The sequence below is a fragment of the Camelus ferus genome, chromosome 5 (genome assembly GCF_009834535.1).
Source record: "Camelus ferus isolate YT-003-E chromosome 5, BCGSAC_Cfer_1.0, whole genome shotgun sequence".
Taxonomy (NCBI): Eukaryota; Metazoa; Chordata; class Mammalia; order Artiodactyla; family Camelidae; genus Camelus; species Camelus ferus.
The window spans coordinates 22,637,437-22,657,519 of record NC_045700.1 but is presented as its reverse complement, the minus strand read 5'-3'; the positions used below and the strand labels follow the sequence as shown (position 1 = coordinate 22,657,519).

Here is a 20,083-nt window from a genome sequence, read left to right as displayed (position 1 = left end):
TTCTCCCCCTCCCTATATTCTTTGAACTTTGACATTCATTCCAAAGTTTGTGAATTTTTGCATAAAATAGAAAAAAAATTCTCTTTGTTTCCTATATGGTGCATTTTGTTGTGAAACAATAAAAATGACTAGGTAAAATTATACCTGTAGCAACTTTAAGAGAAAAAAGCATAAACTTTTAAATGTGGAAGGATTTACTTTTCAGGCACTAAATGATTCAGTTTACAATTCCCTTCAATTTACAAGGGAAAATAAACTTTAATATATACAATAAGGCAAAATTGACATAAAAAACATATTTTATAATCACAGGCTAAGTATGAATAGGTGAATTAACAGATTTGTGGCAGTGTCCCCCAGAATCACCTGTGTTCTTTGGAGCCAGTCTAATTTTAATGGTTTCTAAGGAGCGTCCAAAGATGTTTCTGGATAGTTTTACTCTCTTAGCAGCTAGCTTATAGTGCTGGCATTCATCTAAAAATAAGTCTCAGCTGGTAAATTATATAAAGCAAAGTATCTTTCCTTCCCCTTTCAGTCATCCTGTTGTTCAGTTTTGTCATTTCCTTATAGTTTTACTTTACACCCATCTCAGGTTTTAAAACACCAAATACAAGACATGTTTCAGCCTTTGTTGTTAGGCAAGAATTACTGATATCAAAAGGGAAAAAAGTAAGCCTTCAACTATCAAGATTTCTGAATTTGAACTCCTTAGCCCTGTTTGAATGACTAAAATTTTTGGTACTTGGATGATCATAATTAAAAACTTAACTAGGCATACAAACAGCTTTTTTGTTTTATCCCACTGATTGATTTTAATGCCTTCAGTGTTTTGGAAAAGTTCTTAAACTACCACTGCACTACGTGGAAAAAGCAAAGCAAAACAAAACAAACAAACAAAAATCCTGAAAACATGTTCAAAATGGTCCTAGGTATCCTTGTAAGAGAAATCCACTGTAAGACAGACTGCCAGATTTTTGCTTTATAGTTCCCTGCTTAGGGACTTCTTTCCATCCACCTTCCCTTCTTATGCAAACAATTGATCACTTTTGGGATTTGTTTTGTTTTTTGTTCCTGCTGAGTCACTAAATTTTGCAACTTTGTCCCCAGGTGCTACTCAGCATAAAAGTTAAAAGTGCAGTTCAGAAAGCACTGCATTTGTGTGGCGAGCGGAGGGAACCATTTGCCTAAGAGAAGCTCAGTGTCTTGGCTAGTTCTTCCTTCCCTGGAAGGAAGCTTCCAGGGAGCGAAGGGATCAAATTTGCTTTGCCGAGAGAGGCATTTTCATCTCAGCGCTGGTGGCTGATAATTCCGAACTGGCTGTTCAATGCGGAGCTTCCTAGGTGCCTGGCTGGCTCAGCCCAATGCAGAAGTCTCCCCCCTTTCTCTAAAGACCCAAATCCCTACAGAACCAGCTTGGAGTTACTTTCCCTTCAAGGAGACTGAAATAATTGTGATTTGTGGTGCTCTCAGTTAGCGGTGGTATTTTCCTGTTGTGTTAAATGCCTCTTACTAAGTAATAGATGTGATTTATGTGGACGACGGAGGGGTGTGTGGTGGATTCGGTGATTAATCAGTGAATTCCCCTCCGCCGGCATCTCTCACTGCCCCGCTTTGCGTGATGTAAGATCAGACGTACCCTGCATTGAAAAGTCAAGACACACGGCGGCTCGCTCGCGCTCAGACACACACACTCTCTCCCACACGCGCGCAACCGTACACCTTCCACATCCTGCTCCAGGCAGGAGAAGGCGGACTAGCTGGGCTCAATGAGCTGAAGAATTTCCAGTGACATTTGTAAATGACGCTGCTGGATTCGGGGCTCCGAGCCGCCGCCGCCGCCGCCAGCGCCGCTGGGCCGAGGGTGCCGCCGAGCAGTCTCCAGAGCAGGCTTCCTCCCCGGGCGACCACGATGTCCGAGTTGCTCCTCGCCTTACTCACTCTCTCGGGATTATTGCCTGTCGCCAAGGTGCTGTCCGTGGGAGCCGACCGAGGTAAGGAGAACACCTCCCCGCTTCCTTGACCCCCGTCTTCCTCGGCTTTCCTGCTGGGCGATGCTTGCCGATAAGTGAGTGTGAAACTTCAGTTTTGCGGACCCGCTCCCCGGGACCGCGGGCCGCTGTGCGCTGGCCTCGTCGTGGGTGAGGGGTGCGGTGGGGGGATCTCGGAACCAGCTGCCCGAGTCCTCGGCGCCCCCACAGCTTTCTTCTATGGCCCTTTACCGGTCCTGGTTTTGTTCCCCCGGGAGCGTTTGGACTTGACTGCGCGCGTCTGCCCGCGCATCCCAAGCGCTGCAGATGCTGGGATCACAATTCGCTTTCCCAAGACTTCCCTCTTCGCTGACTCTCTTGGCTTCGAGCTTTTGTGGGCTCTGTATTCTCCGCGTTTAAGTGTGTGCTCCCTCAACTTATCTCCTGGGTTAACTTCCTTACCTGCTGCACCCAGGGTCTGTGGAGGGGGGAAAGCTCCGACCCCAGCGCCTTTCGTTTCCGTGGCCCCTTCCTGGGGCGGACTCGGGCGAGATTCAGGGCATCCGCGGAGAGGCTAAGGCTTTCGGGGCGCTTCTGGGCGCAGGCACCTGCTTAAACTTGACTCAATTCCGGACATCCGTGACACAGCTCAGGATGCCTGGAGATGCTAATCCTCCACTGGCATTTTGCCGTTGCGTTTTCTGCAAATAGCTGTTGAATGGTAGAAGTTTAGAGGAATGGGTATGGGGCGCAGAGGAGAGAGGAGGTGGGCATTATAGTGAACCTGGATTCTGTAAACTTTTGATCTGGAAACCCAAGAATCCCTGTGCAAGTTTGATAATCTTTGACAACAATTGGACAGGTGAAAAAAGGAAAAAAAATGCATGAATATTTGGGCCATTGGCATTGAAATGGTTAACTGCTTAAAGGAAAATCAGAAGTATCATAGATTTGATTGTTTTCCTTTTAATCAGAACATGAGGTCATATTAACTAATATATTTTGGGGGTTTTGACTTACTGGAAAAAAAGAGAAGTAAAAAAAAAAAGAAAAAAGAAAAGGTACCCAGATATCCGTGCCCAGCAAATGGGCAAAATGTTGCATTGGGAGATTTAGTGACTGTATTTATGTGAAGCGAATTATGAATTGACTGAAAATTATTGCTTCATTATGGGAAAAAACAGGGGAATGAATTATAGTGTTTCTATCCAACCTGCTGCGGGCAACCAGATTATAGTCTTTATAACATACCCACACATGTCATTTCCTTTACCAGTAGTGAGACTAATATGAGTTCCTTTAGAAAGCCTGACATTTACTGAGTGATAATTTTTTAAACATATCATTGACACCTAACCATTTGGCTTCTGAACTTGCCTTAACTTACCTTTAAGTTGGTATAGAATAGTTGAAAACTATACTGATAAAATGGAAGCACAGAGCTCTAACCTGAAATGAGGATGACTTTGATCTGGAACAGTCAGCTCTCAACCAGTCTTAGGAAGAATGTTTGAAGTTGGACTAGAGCAGATGAACAGAATGAAGCTTTTCCGTCCTGTGTGCTAGCAAAATAGAATGGCACTGGCAGACTACTGCTGTTGAGCTCTTTCTGAGCAAGTCCCCATTCTCCAGAAATTTGACCTCATTCTAGAGCTAATTCCTCTGTTTTTGTATGTGTTTATGAGGAAGAGGGCCATTGCTACAATGAATGGAAGGAATACCTTAAGAGGATTTTAAAGATATAGACCCCCCAACTTTCTTCTGAGATAGAAAACTAAATAACTAAAGGGATCAGACTTTTGGTATCAACTTAGTTCCAGTAGGGAGAGATATATCTGAGATATAAACAGGGCACATGGAAAAGGACTATTACTTTTTCCTAAAACTGAAATAATGTCCAGCTGTATCACCATGTTAGCATAAGAAGTACTATATTAGATAGCACAAGTACACATAGTTATAGAACAACTCTTTACCACATTACACATATTTAACTCAACTTTCAAAACTTTTAGCTGTGGCTAAAAAATGTCACAGCTAGCTATCAAAAGGGAAAAGGGTGGGTCCCATTTGGAAAAAGGAAAAAACAAAAAAGAGAGAGAGAGCAATCTTGCTGAAAGTTAAAAAAAGAAGGTGCTGCTGCATTATGACAAACTTCCCTTCCTGAAATGCTGAAGCAGAAGATATGGGGATATAAATGCAAGAAAGAGGTTAATGAGATGTAGCTTTCTGCATGGGCTTATGTCAATTGTCCTTGAAGAATGGAACAGGCACGGGAAGTATGTGAATTACACAGGTGTGTTTTGTGGTGCATCAAGACCCAGCTTCATGCCAGAAAATGAGAAATCACTTTCAGGTTTTCCAAATAAGTATTGGGTAATTGGTAGCTTCTTAAACTGAATGAACTAAATGGACATTTCTGTATTACCCTCCACCTATATTTATCTTCCCTTTGAGTATAAACTCTATTTTTTTAAATATAAAAATACTTGAACTTACTTGTATGCTTCTGTTCCAGCTATGCACACCCACTTGTCCTTTAATTCTGTATTGTTTATTTTCTTAGTTTGATATCACGTTAAGCTAATGTACATGTCAGTTCTTATTAGATTTCATCATACCTGAAAAAAGGAAACATCTTTGTAACTCTTAACAGCAAAACATAGAAGAGAAATTATGTTCACTTAGAATCAACCAATGTGTCATGTAACAATGTCATATCACATCAAACTACTGCTTGATAAGGATTTAGACTTAAAAGGAAGAATATTTTAAATTGTCAAGTTTTCTGAAAAGAAAAGGGATTCAGAAAACTAAAGCTAGTCTCTTTTTACATTCTTGAGTCTGATAAGATGTGGAAACATATTTCCAAATATTTAAAGTTCATGCTGTTATAATCATATAAATGTACATGTCTGTAAAACCATCTAAAACTGGTAATCATGTGTATGTCAAGATTTTAATCTTTCTCTACTCAGAGAGGAATGAACCATGAGCCATGTCTCTTTATATTCCACAAATATTACAGTTTTGTTTTGAAGAGGTCTCTGTAGTCTTTGAGTTTTTCTCTCTCCCTCTCTCTGTCTCTCAAGCTCAAGTTGAAAATGGTAAGAAAGAAAGGAGACGATGGAAAAATAAAGGAAAAGTTCACTGTATTGAAACAAGAGGGAAAAAATGTGAATTTCAGAGAACAGAATAAGGGAGGGAAATGAAGTGGGGAGAATGTTGAATACTTTTAGGAAGAGGCTAAATCCAAACTAGTGTCTTAAAGAAAAGATTAAAGTATCTTTAGACAAAATAATAATTTCTTAAGACAAGTATTTTCCTCTTATATCATAATAAATATCATATGAAAATGTTTATAGTATACAAATAAACTTTCATCAATGTGAGACTGAGTATAGTTAAGCCTGAAGTATAGAGACATGAGAATACTGCAGAAAACGTAAATGTTAACTATGCTAGAATTGTTAAAATGGAAGAGATTTTTTTAAGTGAATGTGAAAAAAAAATCTTCATAGAAAGATGGTGGATGAGTGATATAGTAAATATCTTCTTAGAATGAGATGACACTTTGTAAATGCTACTTATCATTCACGATAGAGTCATGCAGAGATTTTTAGTTTGCAAGTGTATTGGATCCAGGACATTAGTTTCTTGCTACTTGACTTGTCAATTTCTTTTCAGAGCCTAGGGTGTACCATAAAGATAGGCTCCATTTTAAAGTCCCCTGGACTGAACATGGCTTGGTCTTTTATAAGGATTATAATGGTGCGGGTTTTCTATATCTTCCCTCCATTCTATATATTACTATGATCTAATTTTTTCATGATCCTGTTGTTAATTTTTATATCTTATATGAAATATACCCCCCTCTTTCTTCAATTCCTTCTTAGTTGTGGGGATTCTGTGTTGTAAGAAGTACCAAGCAGATGTATTGATACATTTCTCTATCTTCTGAGGCTGTCTGTTAAAACAATTCCTGTAGAAAGGAAATGCTTGTCTTCATTCTAAATAGATATATTCAAAGAAATAGAATTAATCCTAAAAGTTAAACATGATTGTCCCAACATGATGTTATTAGTTAAACTAATTTAGCTGTAAGTGGAACCCACCTACTATATAGATGTATCTTCTTTAAAGAAGATGTCGTCTTTAAAATGACTTCCATGGGGCACAAAAGCCTGTAAAAATACCACTCTAGCCTGAAAATTAGATAGATTTTTAAATGAAACTTTTCTTTTTAAAAAAAAATTCCAGAAAACTGTGTCTAGTTTTGTGACCATTGCCTCCTTGAAAAACAATATTATGAAAAGAAAAAACTTTGAGTTATTTTTCAACTCCTAACATGCAGTATTCTAATGAATGAATTTCTGTATAACACATAATTTGTTGTAACAGAATCTGACAGTGGAGGAATAAATGTCAGAATGTATTTGCCTTTGAAATGTCTGTGATTATGATGTACCCAATGCTTATAATTTAAAGCATTGTTTTTAGTAGCTGGAATGCTGAAGAAAAGTAAAGCAAAAGGTTGACTACTTTCATAATGGGTTAGCTAGAATATATACCGGACCAAATTTCTATCAGGAAAAAGTCGTGTTTACTCTAGTTACTTCAAAAAACTTTCCTTGTATTCTCTGAAGAAATCTGGATCTTTATATTTAATCTAAACATAATGACCAAAAACTACCTTGATGTATAGAGTGCAATTTTGGGGAGTGGGGCAGGGTGGGTCGGAAATGAGAGCAAAATAATTCGAACAAATCAGACAGAAAAATGTCAAGTGGTACTTTTTATCTTCTTCTGTGGAGTTGCTTTACATCTTCATATGGATTGCTATTCTCCAAATTTTACTTGTATAACTACCCATTGACTAAGAGGCAGAAGAATGAAATTGAAACATAGTGACCAGAAATCTTAACAGTCTACAGGCCTTGAGGGTATTCTGCTGTTGTTTTATTTTGAGAGGAGATATTTAGAGTTTGTTAGTTCCATGACAAAAAAAGTTCTGATATTTATATGTTAAATACAAAAACTTGAAAATATCTCAAAATTAATTTGAGTTTTTAAAAAGTTTTGAAGATTATTGTGCTTGCAATAATATTCAATCACTTTCTCACTACTATGAGCTATCTTATTTGGATAAAATGTTAATCTCTCCAACTATATCTGAACCCTCTATATTATAGGAAAGGCTTGAAGGCTTCAGAAGATTTTGCAACATATCAGAACAAGTAGGCTTAGACCTTCAAATTTTATATGCTTTTTTCTATTAGAGGTTTTTTCTGCTATAAGCTGCCTTCACAATTTTAGATCTATATTTTCTCTTCATAAATGATTTGGTGACCTCCCTTTTACCCCCTGGCATAACTACAAGGCCAAGTTAGAAAGTATGTATTATTTATTGCTCTGTTCTGAATTTAGTGATACCAAAACATAGTTTCTTTCTCTCTTTTCATACTATTGATTTAGGCTATCTCTACAAACCCAGTTATTTTGACTGAGCCTCATGACTAAACTAATTGCTGAAGCTAGGACTAAATTGGAATCAAACTATTAGACAGTAGCAGTCAAATCTGGTAAAACAGTAAAACTGATCTTGCAGAAAAAGCCTAAAGTTACATTTTGTGGAAATACACCAACACATTTCCCTGAAAGACTTATGCATGATACTTCCTACCTACACTTTGGAGAGTGTATCGGATGTACCATTGCCATTGTCCCTATCATAGCAGGCAAATTAAATCTGTTCAGTAGTAATTATATATTTATATAATGGGGTAGCATAAGAGTTCAAAACACTATTAGAATATAAATAAATGTATGCTCTGAATTCATTCCTGCTCAGACAAATGTTACTTTATTGAAAGTTAGTTGACATTTATTATTTACTGGCTTTATTTATTAACTGAATTATTTTTCTAATTTTATAAAATTTTTTTTAGAAATAAAATATATTTCAAAGTCAAAGTCAAGACTCTCTCAATGCAGGTTACATAGTGGAAATCATTGCAGTGATAAAATGTACAACAGGATTTATTGTGTTTTAAATATGACTATAATAGCTTTCTCATGCAGTCACATTAACTTGGTTTTAGTCTGCAATTAGATGTCCAATTATGGTTTTAAAAAATGCAATAGCTGATTAAATAAATGGGCCCACTCATTTGTTGCTGATTTCCCAGTAGGTCAGATTCTTGTAAGTATGATCAGGGCAAAAGGTTAATGCTTGAGTTGGTAACAGTGGTGTTACTTGATATTATTCAATAACTCTGCCACTCATATTTGTTGAAAAATGATGTTTGGGATTTCTCAAATATCCCAAAGTAACTGTAGATACATAACACTTGTCAAAGGTGTCTTTACCTAAAGAAATGAACCGTAATTTCAATTAATATATTCTTATTATGGAGTCATCTGTTTATTTTTCTCAGAAATAAGCTTGAACATAGTCATATATATATGAAAGTTTCCATTTACATGTGAATAATATTATAACTATGTTCTTTATAGAAGACAAGTTGAGAAAGTACCTTTTCATATGAGACTCCTAACTTTTTTCAAGTAAGAGAAAAAAGAGAGAAAAAAAAAAACTTCTTGAAGATAGAGTGTGTTGCCTTGCTAAGATACCGGTGTTACATTTTATCTCACAATGTATTCTTATTAACAGTCAGACATCTCTTCCTCAGTTGCATGCACCTCATTGTCCTGGCTGGCTTAGCCTTCAGACCAAAGATAGACATTGTTGAAACACGACCTCATTTTAGTGGAAAGAATACGTTTCTTCTTTAGGTAAGATCAAGGTACCACAGACCGTCTCTTGTTTTATTCTTACAATCAATATGACATTCCTCCTAACTTTTCCACCTTGCATTGATATCCTTCAAGACTTCCAAGACGGCTTAACTTTAGAAATACGAATACATAATTCCTTAAGAATTTTTCTACTGCTGAGTTTTTCTTTAATGACAATTTGTTCATCTTGGCCCTTTCTTCTTAAAATGAGAAAAGAGAACTAAAAATGGTGAGGGGGGAGAAGAAGAGAAGTAAAAACTGGTTCTGGTTGCTTGCTTTGTGTTCCTGGGGTATTTTAAGGTATTTGTGAAAAAGAAAAACTGTAGGTATAAGGCTGATAACAGAAATGGTTTTAGAATGTTCTGTTTTCTTTAGAAATTAGGATGTGTGAAAAGAGGAAGAACAAAGACGCTAAGAGAGTATATGGACATTAAGAATTTTTTGAAGCTTTCAATCCACACAGATCAGGTAACAGGCAATTAGGAACCTCAGACTTTTGCTAAAACAAATTCTCGAGATTTAAAAAAGATTTGGTTTTTTAGATTATCTAAGACCTTGTGTGCATTTTTCTAAAGCTTTTAATGGTATATTTTATTGGTATGAACATGCTAAAATAGGAAGTATGCTTTATTAAAATATTCTGCTTGATTCAGCTCGGTTAATTTTTAAGGCCTTTTCTCATAATTAAGCTCTGAAAGCACAGTGATAATGGTGCCAGCTCATGGGTGAGATATTTGCCTCATCAGGTTAAAGTGTTATAGAGCACACCTACCGGGCACCCGAATTTATGAGATTTTCATTTAAAAAATAACTGAGATTTATAGATAGGATTGCTAACTCAGAATCCAGGCCCTTTTGCTGAGTCCCTATATTGTCATTCTCACAAAAAGGCTAGCAGTTCACCAACACCATGTCAGTGACCTATCATATTAGTGGCATATAAATCTTAGTCAGAGGGAAAGATGGTGACTTTATTCAACGCTGACCAACATTAAAAATAAGTAGAATTTAGAACTGTACATCTTTGGATATAGTCCTTTCCCCTCCTGGGATGTTTTCTTCTATTTTCACTTACTGATGATATTGCCAAGTATTTTGAAATTAATCCTAATAGTCTAAGAACCAAAATCTTAGGACTTCTTTCCTTTTCCTTTTGCTATTCCTTTTTTTTTTTTAATTGCCTGGGAGAACATAGGTTGTGAAGAATATGAGCATTTTATCCTGTGTGTATTTTAATCTGAGTGCCTGTGAAACGACCACCAGAGGTTTACAGAAAAGTGTTCCACCTAACTCTGAAAAGAGAAGTAGCAGTGTCTCTCACACCTTCCATGAGTGCCAGGAGGACAGTGTCCATGAAAACACATCCCACATTGGTACTGCATTACATAAATACCCATTCTTTTATTAATTATACCATTAACTTAATATAAATTACTAATAGCACCAGAAATCCCTTTCACTTACATTTTCAGGACACTTTAATTTTTTTCTCGTTTTTTTCCTCCTGAAATTACATGATGTCTGAAGCAACAAATGTGGTTGGAGGTCGTTCATTTATTTATCCACCTATTCAACAAAGTTGAGCAGTGATGTGCTGGACGTTGTTCTGGGTGGTGGGACAGAGGCAAGTGAGCCAATTAGACAATGTAACTGGTCTGTCGGGGCTTTCATTTTAGTGTACATTTTAGTGCAGGAGGAGACGGACAGTAAGCAAACAGATGCATAAATAAATACGTAATATTTTTTATGCTAAGAAGGAAGAAAGATAACAATGTAATTTTACAGATGTCCTCTTCAGATTGGTGGTTGCAATCACAGACTTTTTGTGAAGGATGACATATTTGCTGAGATATAAGTGATGTGAGGGAACAAACTATGAGTGGTTCTGAGGCAGGAACTTTCCATGCAAACCCTTGAGATGAAGTCAAATGATTTTGGAATTTTAGAGATAGGAAGAAGGTCTGTGTGTCTGGAGTACACTGCGTGTATTTGGAAGAGAGGAGGAGCTGGGAAAGGCATATTTATGAGTAGGTCAGGTAGGACTGTGCAGATCAGAGTGAAATGTTTGGGTTTTGTTCTCATTATAATAGGCTGCAATTGGATGTTTAATCAGAGGTGACATGACACAACTTAATTATTTGCAAGATCGTGCTTGCTACTGAATGAAAAAGGACAAGAGACACAGTGAATACAGTTAAGGGGCTACTGTAATTGTCCTGGAGGGAGATGGTGGCTTAAACGAGGTGGGTAGCAGTGCAGATGAGGACAAGATAGAGGAGCGACTGACATCTTTAATTCAGGAAGATTTTCTGTAACAATGAATACAGCACCATTCAATATATCAGAAAGATAAGGCATGAAATAAAGTCTCAAATTATAATCTTTGGTAGTAAGAGTTAACATTCTAGGTCATTTAAAAATGAATGCACCTCTTGTTGATCTCTACAAAATGTTTCATCATATAAGGTATATGATGGTCATGTGTGGACCTTGCAATATCACTTGCTTTTTGTTACATTTTCTCATTGTTTCAGAATTATTAATACTATCTTCCCTATTACCCATGTTTACCCATACCATGTCTGCAATATGGAATTAGTAGTGTCTGACTGACAATTTTCCTTGGGGGTTTAGTTAAAAAATACACTTAGCAACATTCCAAGCATTGGTAAATGTGGCAGCAATTATTTTTCCATTATTTCTATCAATCCAAACTAGTATAACAGCAGAAGGAATGGGCACTGGCTTATGTGAAGACTCATATGAGGTTTTTGTTTCTTGAGGTAATTCTCCAAGTTTTCAAGGAAGAACTCTTTTTTCATTGTCACCAAATCCTTAACATGATTGAGAAAAATTTGTGCTGATGGTCAGGTTCCTACTGATGAATATTTGATTAATGGGACAAAATTATAAGTGAGCTGCTATTGGCTGTACTCATTACCCTTCCTGAAAATTCCAATAAAACTGTGGAAAGGAAAGTGGGGATGACAAGTATTGGGGAACCTACTAGGTAAGAGTTAATGACCTAGAAGGTAATTCCTTTTGGTCAGTCAGAGCCCTTGGATTATTCCTCTGCACTTATCCACACACATTCATTTAATAAATGATGTAGTTCCCACTAGTACTCGTGTCAATGTGATTTTTAAACTGGAGCAGAAACAAGTAAACAACACAAACCAGAGCAAGCAATAAAAATGCTAGTTTAACAACTGTACAACTTTGGATTTTCAGGGAAAGTTTGCTTATGGCTACAAAACAAACCCATGCCGGTTTACTGTGTTTTTGTTGGAGCTGAAAAGGAAAGAGGGAGTGAGAGGAGGAGAAAGAGAAAAGAGAGAGGCTTTATGAAACTGATGGAAAAGGAAAAATATCAGAGCCCAGAGGGTCTATGGGACAGAAGATAGCAATACAGTGTTTGAAGGAAATACTGTTAATATTAGGCTGAACAAGCTACTTTAGGGCCTAAATTACTTGAAGATTGCTTCAGGACTTGGTTACACTGATTTTTTTCATTGCTTTAAAAAAAATTCCTTTTTGCTCTCTTTCATTTATCTATATTGAGAAAAAGTCAAACTTTAGTTTTAAAACTTAATATTCAAAATCTGCATTCCAAACTGCCAGCTTAGCCCCCAAATATTCTCATTAAGTTTCTTTTTAAGTTGTGTAGACCATCTAATGCTACAAAAAAGCAACTTAGGATAATCAACCCTTTTAGACACTATTTTATATTGAGAACAGCAGCATTATGGAGGAAATACTTCACCTCATCCTGAAAAATTACGTGGGACATGCTATATGATCGTTACCACTAATGTTTAAAAAGATAACTGTTTTCTTAGGTTTCAAATGTGGTATGCTTTTACATTGAAAAGGGAAGATGTATACTAAACAGACATTAGGTTAAAATAAAAAGAGACCCAGAGCTTAGGCATTTATAATTTCGGAAATGCTTAAATAAGATATTGAAGCAAAAGATCTCAACCAATTTGTTTGTTGTGTAAAGAGCTTACCTGCAGGTTTAGTAGACATTTGCTGGATGCATGTGCAGAAATCTAATTTGTGTGCGACTTTAAGCTCAGTCCATTTTTCATTCACGTCGTCAAAGGCCCCTTTAATTATTTGGCTCCAGAATTTCAGTACAGAAATCAACATTATGCCTAGGAATAAGTTAAATATGAAGTAAACACCAAAATTTTATTAAATTTTAGAGTGACTGAACCAAATGAAATTTGAGGCTGGAAGATTTTGCATTAATATTTTATTTGGGACTCACTATAAATTTGTTTGCTGTGTACTTCAGTAGAGGGGTGCTAAAAGTTTGGAAATAAATTAATCGGAGTAATTGAAAACAGCAGGAAGGGGAAGGGTTACTTGTATATTTGTGAGTACCAGGCATGATTTATGCTCCCTGACTAGAACTCTGCTCACATCACACAGAGGTCTGCTGAAGGGCTTTTTTTCTTTCATAAGGAAAGTACTTTGGGAAAAGGTTCAAAATGAGTATAAGGGGGTTATTTATATTTTAGGTAAAGCAAAAAAAATAATTATTGACTGCATGCTCAGAATAGAAGGCATTTGGGCAGGAAATGTTGTGACCCTTGAAGCAGACTTAAACCTGCTATAAAGAGCCAAGGAGAATAAACAAAGCTTATTCAGATGACAGTTAAGCTGGCGAGACACCTGAAAAATCTAGCAACAGCAGGGAAATCACTTAAGTCAAAAATCAACTTTTAGAGATTGAGGCTACTTGAGCTCGCCAAGATTTAGAGATGAATGCCAAAGAGGATTAGTAAAACTCTCTTCCCTGTGAAATACAGCCGTAATGGCTCTCTCGCCCTGTCTCAGACTCAGGCTTAAGAGTCACTAGGTAAGTGAGAGTTGAGCTCAATATACAATAAGAATAATAGCATTTGCTCAAAAGCAGGAAATCATATAAAGGGATCTGAAGCAGCAGTTCTGCCTTTCTCACCACGCCCCCTTCTGCAAGCAAGAGAAACTGATAAGACGCATTTCGTCTATAGTTTCACACAGGAAAACAGGTTGGCTATGGCTTCTGAGATTCCCAGACTCAGAAAAGGCAGCTTAAATTTCTTTGCTCATCATGTTAAGTACTGACACTCAGACGTATTTGACTAACCTTTATGAATTAAAGGGCAAGATATAGGGCAAGGTTTGCAAACACAAGTGCACACAGCACCCAGGCTGGTCAGAAGGTGCCCTGGTGACATGTAAACTAGACAGCCTGTCCAAGGGGACAGCTGATATCCAACTGGAGCAGATTGTGGGCTCCAGTGAATGTGGGCTGAGGGTTGTCAGAACTTTAGGTAATTCAAGAGAGGCCGCAAATTTTGATTTTCATGCATAATTCCCTATGATTTAAATATTGTCCATCAAGATTGAAAAAAAAAAAAAAACAAAGAACATTGTGGGGGTCAAAAACACCAGCTGATAGGTATTTATAAGCCAGGCTGACAGCTGTGACTCACTATGGAGCCCCTTAGTTGCAGACAATAACAGAAGGTTGGACTCAGTCACAATGAAAGACATTCCGCTTGATACTTTGTAGACAAAAGGTGGCCCTAGAGAGCTGAGCATAATGCCTTGAAATTTTTTTTGCATTATTGTTGAGGCTTTGGGAAGAAGTATGCATCTCTGCCTCCACAACTTCTTCTTCCCTGTGAGATGCAAAGGTAGAATCTGGAGAGAAAAAGTGGGTGCAGAGAAAATACTTGATGCTTCAGAGGTTAGTGATTTTAGACACCATTGTGAACATGGCATAGAAAGTCATCTAAGAAACAAACCTGCCTTAATAATGGGGAGGAACTGCTCTGAGGATGATTTCTGTCTGCCTCAGCACCCCAGGGGCCTCATGGAAAGTATTCTACCTGATAACTAACAGCCACATGGCAAAAAACCACTTTGCTTTGTCACACATGGATGATTATTAGAATGTGGAAGGAGAAAAAGAAAAGACCAAAAGGGAGAAGAAAAATATAGTGAAGTGAAGACGGCAGAGGGATGATCCTGATGAGTAGACAGACTCTCATGCTGAGACACAAATGGGATCACATTTAGGTCTGTGTTTCATCTTCCTCTTCCTGGGGAAAGCTGTTGCAAGAACCAACTGGGTGTTCTATTACCACACACTGTCTCTAGGTTTCATACCTGTATTCACATAAGAATTAGTTCATCCAAACTGATTATTTGAACTAGAATTATTTGAATTATTGAACTATTATTTCCCCTTTGGGGGAAAAAGCATTTGTTTGAACATTTTATTTTGAAATAATTTTAGACTTAGAGAAAATGTGTACAAATGGTATAGAGAGTTCTCATGGACCCTTCACTCAGCGTTCCCTGATGTAACATACTGCATAGCTATAACACGATTATCAAAGCAAAACGTTAACAGGGGTGCAGTAAATATTACCCAAACCACAGAGTTCACGTGGATTTTACCAGTTTGTCCACCAATGACCTGCTTCTATCCCTGCAGCCAATCCAGGATTCAGGTTTGCATTTGATCGTCATATCTCCTTAGACCGTCAATCTGTGACAATCTCTGGCTTTCGTTTACTTTCATGACTTAGGCTCATTTGAAGAATCTTGGTTAGTTATTTTATAGAATGTCCCACCATTTCAATTTGTCTGATATTTGTTCATGCTTATGTATTTTTGACAAGAATATCACACAAGAAATGTACCCTCTTTAAAGCACCATATCAGGAGCTGCGTGTCAATATGTCTAATTATTGGTGATGTTAACCTTGATCACTTGGGTGTGGTGGTGTTTTCTTCATTCTTTCTAAGGTTACTAATTAGAATTCTTCTGTAAGAAAGATGTCCCTTCTTATTTATTATTTATTTATATCAGTATAGACAGGTGTCCATTTTATTATTTGTATTATAATCCAATACTATCATTGTTCATTTTCTTGCTCAGAATATTTCATCCACAGCTACTGGTCGGCCTTTCAGATTGGCTCCTCTGCCTTTTGGCATACCCCTGTCCTTTTCTGATCACTTTCTAACTTTTTAGCACTGCCAGATGAGCACAAGCTCATCTTGTACTTTCCATTTCTGTCCTGGAATCAACCACTTCTCTAAGGAATTACATAGGATATTGAACTTCAGAAAGCTTTAACTAGATGCACTCTCCCTTATCTGACACAAGATTATCTTAAGGGTGATAAACAATTGCAAGAATAATGGCTTTTTTAATATATTGTAATGCTCCAGAAGAAATCATTTTGCTCAGTACTTTAATTTAAATAAAGTGTTAACTGCCACGATTGATTATCTGCTGAATAAAATTCCGAATTAGAATTCAGTTTCGAAGCTTATTAAGGAATTCAAAATTTCACTAATGCCTAAGTTTCTAAAGAAAAATATAGATACATTTTATAAAAACCAATCCATATTTATCAATCTTTTCTCAGGAAAACTGTGTTATGGACTTTTTTTTTTTTTTTTTTTAAAGCATCCCGGCTCTAAAGGAGTTGATGGTCTAATTCAGATAACTTTATGGAAGCATGAGCAAGTCATATAAGGCATAGTTACAAAGGGTTTGATCCGAGCTGGCAGGGGAGGCTGTGGGCCTAGAGTGATTCTGCGTCTTGTCTTTTGGATGAGGATCGAACAGAAGAGCATATGCCAGAAACATGCCAGGCTGTGTTTGATCTTTTGGATGAACCTAGACTGACTTGTAGTTGTCCAGACTGCTATGCTGAAGGAGTTTCTACAGCTGAATCTGCGTTCTTCAGTGAAGGGCACAGCAATCAGTTGATGTTTCTAATGATCTAAGTCGGAAGACATATAGGAGTGCCAGCATCTGGCCTACTTACTTACTATTTATGGTTTGTTAGCACAGTAAGAGTTTCCAACGAGTGCCACTAAAAAGGATAGCTTCATGGACCAGAATTCCCCATGAACCAATGGGTAAAATCCCAGCTAATGAAATAACTTAGCTTTAAATAAAAACAAGTGTCTAGAATCATCTTGAAGGGCCTAAAATACCGATTTTTTTCAACATACAGGACAATTTTATTTTCTTGCTTTTTTAGTGCCTGCCATGAACAACTTGCTGCTGTGTTTGGGGAGGGTTAAGGTTTATTTTTTAATTCTTTCTGGTGGTCAGTGAGATTTTATCCTTTGTGATCATTTCTCGTCTCTCCTAATTTTGAAGCTGCGTTTTTTTCCTCACTGTGAAGTCCTGCCTGACCTGCTAAAAGATCAGAACACAAACTCACTCTCCAAAGACTGATTCATCGTAGATGGTTGGATATATCCAGTTTTAATGATATATTGTCTAAAGAATATAGATAGGAGATTACTGATCTGACCATCAGTTTAGCTTCTGATAATAGCTCTAGAAAGGTAGTGAGAAACAGAGCTAGTTGGAAAGCAATGCAACACCCATATTGAATTTTTAACAACTTAATACATTTTAGGAAATGATCCATCTGAAAGGCATTACAGCTTGCTGAGAAAAGCTGTACACTGGGAACCGGGAGAAGTGGGCTCAATTCCCAGCTCTGCATCTGACTCACTCTTTGTCCCTGGGCAAGTCACTTAGCCTCTCTCTGTGTCTACTTCCTGCCTGGTAAAATAAGGAGAATAATGCATAAAGACTCCCACCTCACCAAGATGTGTCGAGGCTGCATTCTGTAACCACTGAAGGGACCTTTCTTCCCCCTGCTGGCTAATGACAGACTTATTTTTATCAGCATGTGGTTTGATTGAATTTTGCAATAAGAGCATGGAGCTACAACTAACTTCAAAGAACCCTTTAATCCTTTAACTTACACTGGAGTTTTACTGCAGTACATGTTGCTTCATGTTCATACACTCATTGCTAGGAGGAGGACCAGTGGATCCTGTATGTACAGAGATATCCCTTGCCTCCATCTATTTGAGTACCAGCTATGGAATCTGGTACTGAGCACTGCAGAGCCCATTAGAAGAGGAGAAGGTGGAATCCGGGGGAGAAGGGGCTTACACACAAGAAACAATTAGTGGTTGTTACCTAGCAATATGTTTTCAAAAATTCTATTATTATGGTTAGATTTTAGACAATGAGGAAATCAATATAGGCTGGAAAATCACAGAGCAGTGTCATGGAATAGATTGAACAAATGCCTCTTATTCTATGAGTCTCCCCTAATTCCTCCCACAAAGATGATCTTCTTTATTTCCTTCCATTTTCTTTGATCATATTATATTTCTCTAGTTTTCCTTCAGTGTCTTTTTATAGCTTTATTAATCCTTTATTTCTTTTTAACTGGGAGTTAGTCATAGATCAGGCATTATTTTTGGTTGTTATTCCTCTTAATTTTTCTATCACATTGAGCAGTAACCCCCCTCCATAATTTTTTTTTTCATGGACTTGACCTTTTAAAATGATTCTGCCAATTGCAGAATATCCTGTATTCTGAATGTATCTTATTTCCTCATTATTTCATTTATCTTGGTCCTATGTCATGAGTATTTTCCATAAACTAGATATTAGCTCTACAGGTTAGACTGAATTCAAATTGAACCTTTCTGGACAGAATAATTCCTAGGTGGTATTAGGTATCTGTATACTTAATAACTGTGACGTTAGGCATTTGTATGCAAAATGGAACTAATAATGCAGGTACTAGGAGAGACAGAAAGGGCCCTGTTGTGCAGTTCTCTACAGTTTCTGCTTTACTGCACTGCTCAGGGGCAACGTAGTCTAACTGTGAAAGAAGAGACTTTGCACTTACTAGCTATATCACCTTTAGTCAATTACTTTATCTCTTCAGGTCTCAGTTTTCTTATCTATGAAATGGCGATAGTGATATTTACCATACACTCTTGATGCTTGACCTGTTAAGCATCCTCTTCATACTAGGCACTCAATTAATGGAAGTTTATCATTAATAATGGTTGTATTTGTAGCTGTATTCGGTCATATAGTCCTATATGATGAAAATATTTAAGAATGGCATTCATTCTATGAACAGAAATACTGTTCATCCCAGAATCTCCATTGTAACAGATGGACTTTCCCGGTTTTGTTGGTTGGTTGGTTGCTTGTTTTAATATGACTTATAAGGTGTGATGTAAGTGGAGGACACCATTCTTAAATCCTTTTTCAGAATGAAGCAAGTTATAAACAATCCAATGAATAAAGTTAAAACTATCCACGGACAAAAGGCTCTCTCTCTAGAGACTCTTAGAATTGTTTGCCCCAGGAACAGCTTGTACTTCCTACCACCCTGATGCAAGGAGAGAAAAGTACACACAAGAACAAGGAACCTACGCTTGAGCTGCTCCCAGTAATTTACAAAACACCATTTGGGTTGAAGTTAAGAGATTAAGTTTTGAAGTCAGTCCATTTGGATTTCAATCCAAGCTCCATCACTTATTAGCTGTGTAGCATTGGCCATGATACATTATTTCTCTGAAACTCGGTATACTTATAAGTGAAAAATCTCAAAGAGATGTTGTTAGAAGAGAGAAACATCAACTCCCAACTCAAAATCCCCGCTTAATACATGCTAGGAAGCATAATTTTATTGCTGGATACATATATTCACTGCAGGGGAACCAGGCAGAGGAACAGTAGTGGGGAGGGGTATCCAGACCTCATTCTGCTTACCAAGCTTTGTGTCCTAGAGTGGGGTTACATTTGCCCAGAGGGGGTTCCTTTTTCTGCTTAGTTCAAAGGTGCTCTGTAGGCTATCCCTGCCCTAAATGGGAACCTTCCAAGCAGAGAGAATTGCAAGGGCAAAGTTAGTACAGAGCAGGAGAACTGACTTAAAAATAAGTGGCTCTGTAGTTCAGTGTGGATTATACAAGATGAACTCTTGAACAGTAAGATGCGCAGAAGATGTTGCTCTTTATAATTCAGTGATTCTGACTGAGGTGGGCTTCTAAAAGTTATATCTCTAAAGGACATCATCCAAAATCTCTAATTAATGAACTACCTTATAATAGGAGAAAAGACTCTTATTGAGGAATTCATTTTAATATAGATCCTTATACTGTCTCCTGAGGTCAGTCACTTGAAGTATAATTTATTTTTAATTCAAATAGTTTAAAATGACATTTTGAATACATTAGAACAGAGAGCTTCTCCTACCACTGACTTGGTGGTGGTGCTTCAAATCATGATGGCTTTCATGGCGGCTCTGTGGGGATGCACCTCTAAGTTCAGTCTGAAAATAGGAAGAGTAAATTATTGGCAATCTGGTATACTTTTCTGATCTTGGTGGTCTTAATAAAGATGGCTTTTTTTTTTTTTGCTTTTATGAGTTAAAAACAAAGGTTTTAAAGTTTTATTATTTATT

General features: G+C 37.3%; 1 protein-coding gene across 2 annotated transcripts in view; it reads left to right on the top strand.

The window, feature by feature from the left end:
• The first annotated feature begins 553 nt into the window (after window positions 1–553).
• Window positions 554–20,083, top strand: part of LRP1B (LDL receptor related protein 1B) — a 1,593,459-nt gene continuing 1,573,929 nt past the window's right edge. For both annotated transcript variants that reach the window (XM_032479383.1, XM_032479382.1), the window contains exon 1: window positions 554–1,991. In XM_032479383.1, the coding sequence (XP_032335274.1) occupies window positions 1,799–1,991 (193 nt within the window). In that variant the 5' untranslated portion in view covers window positions 554–1,798. The remainder of the gene's footprint in view (window positions 1,992–20,083) is intronic.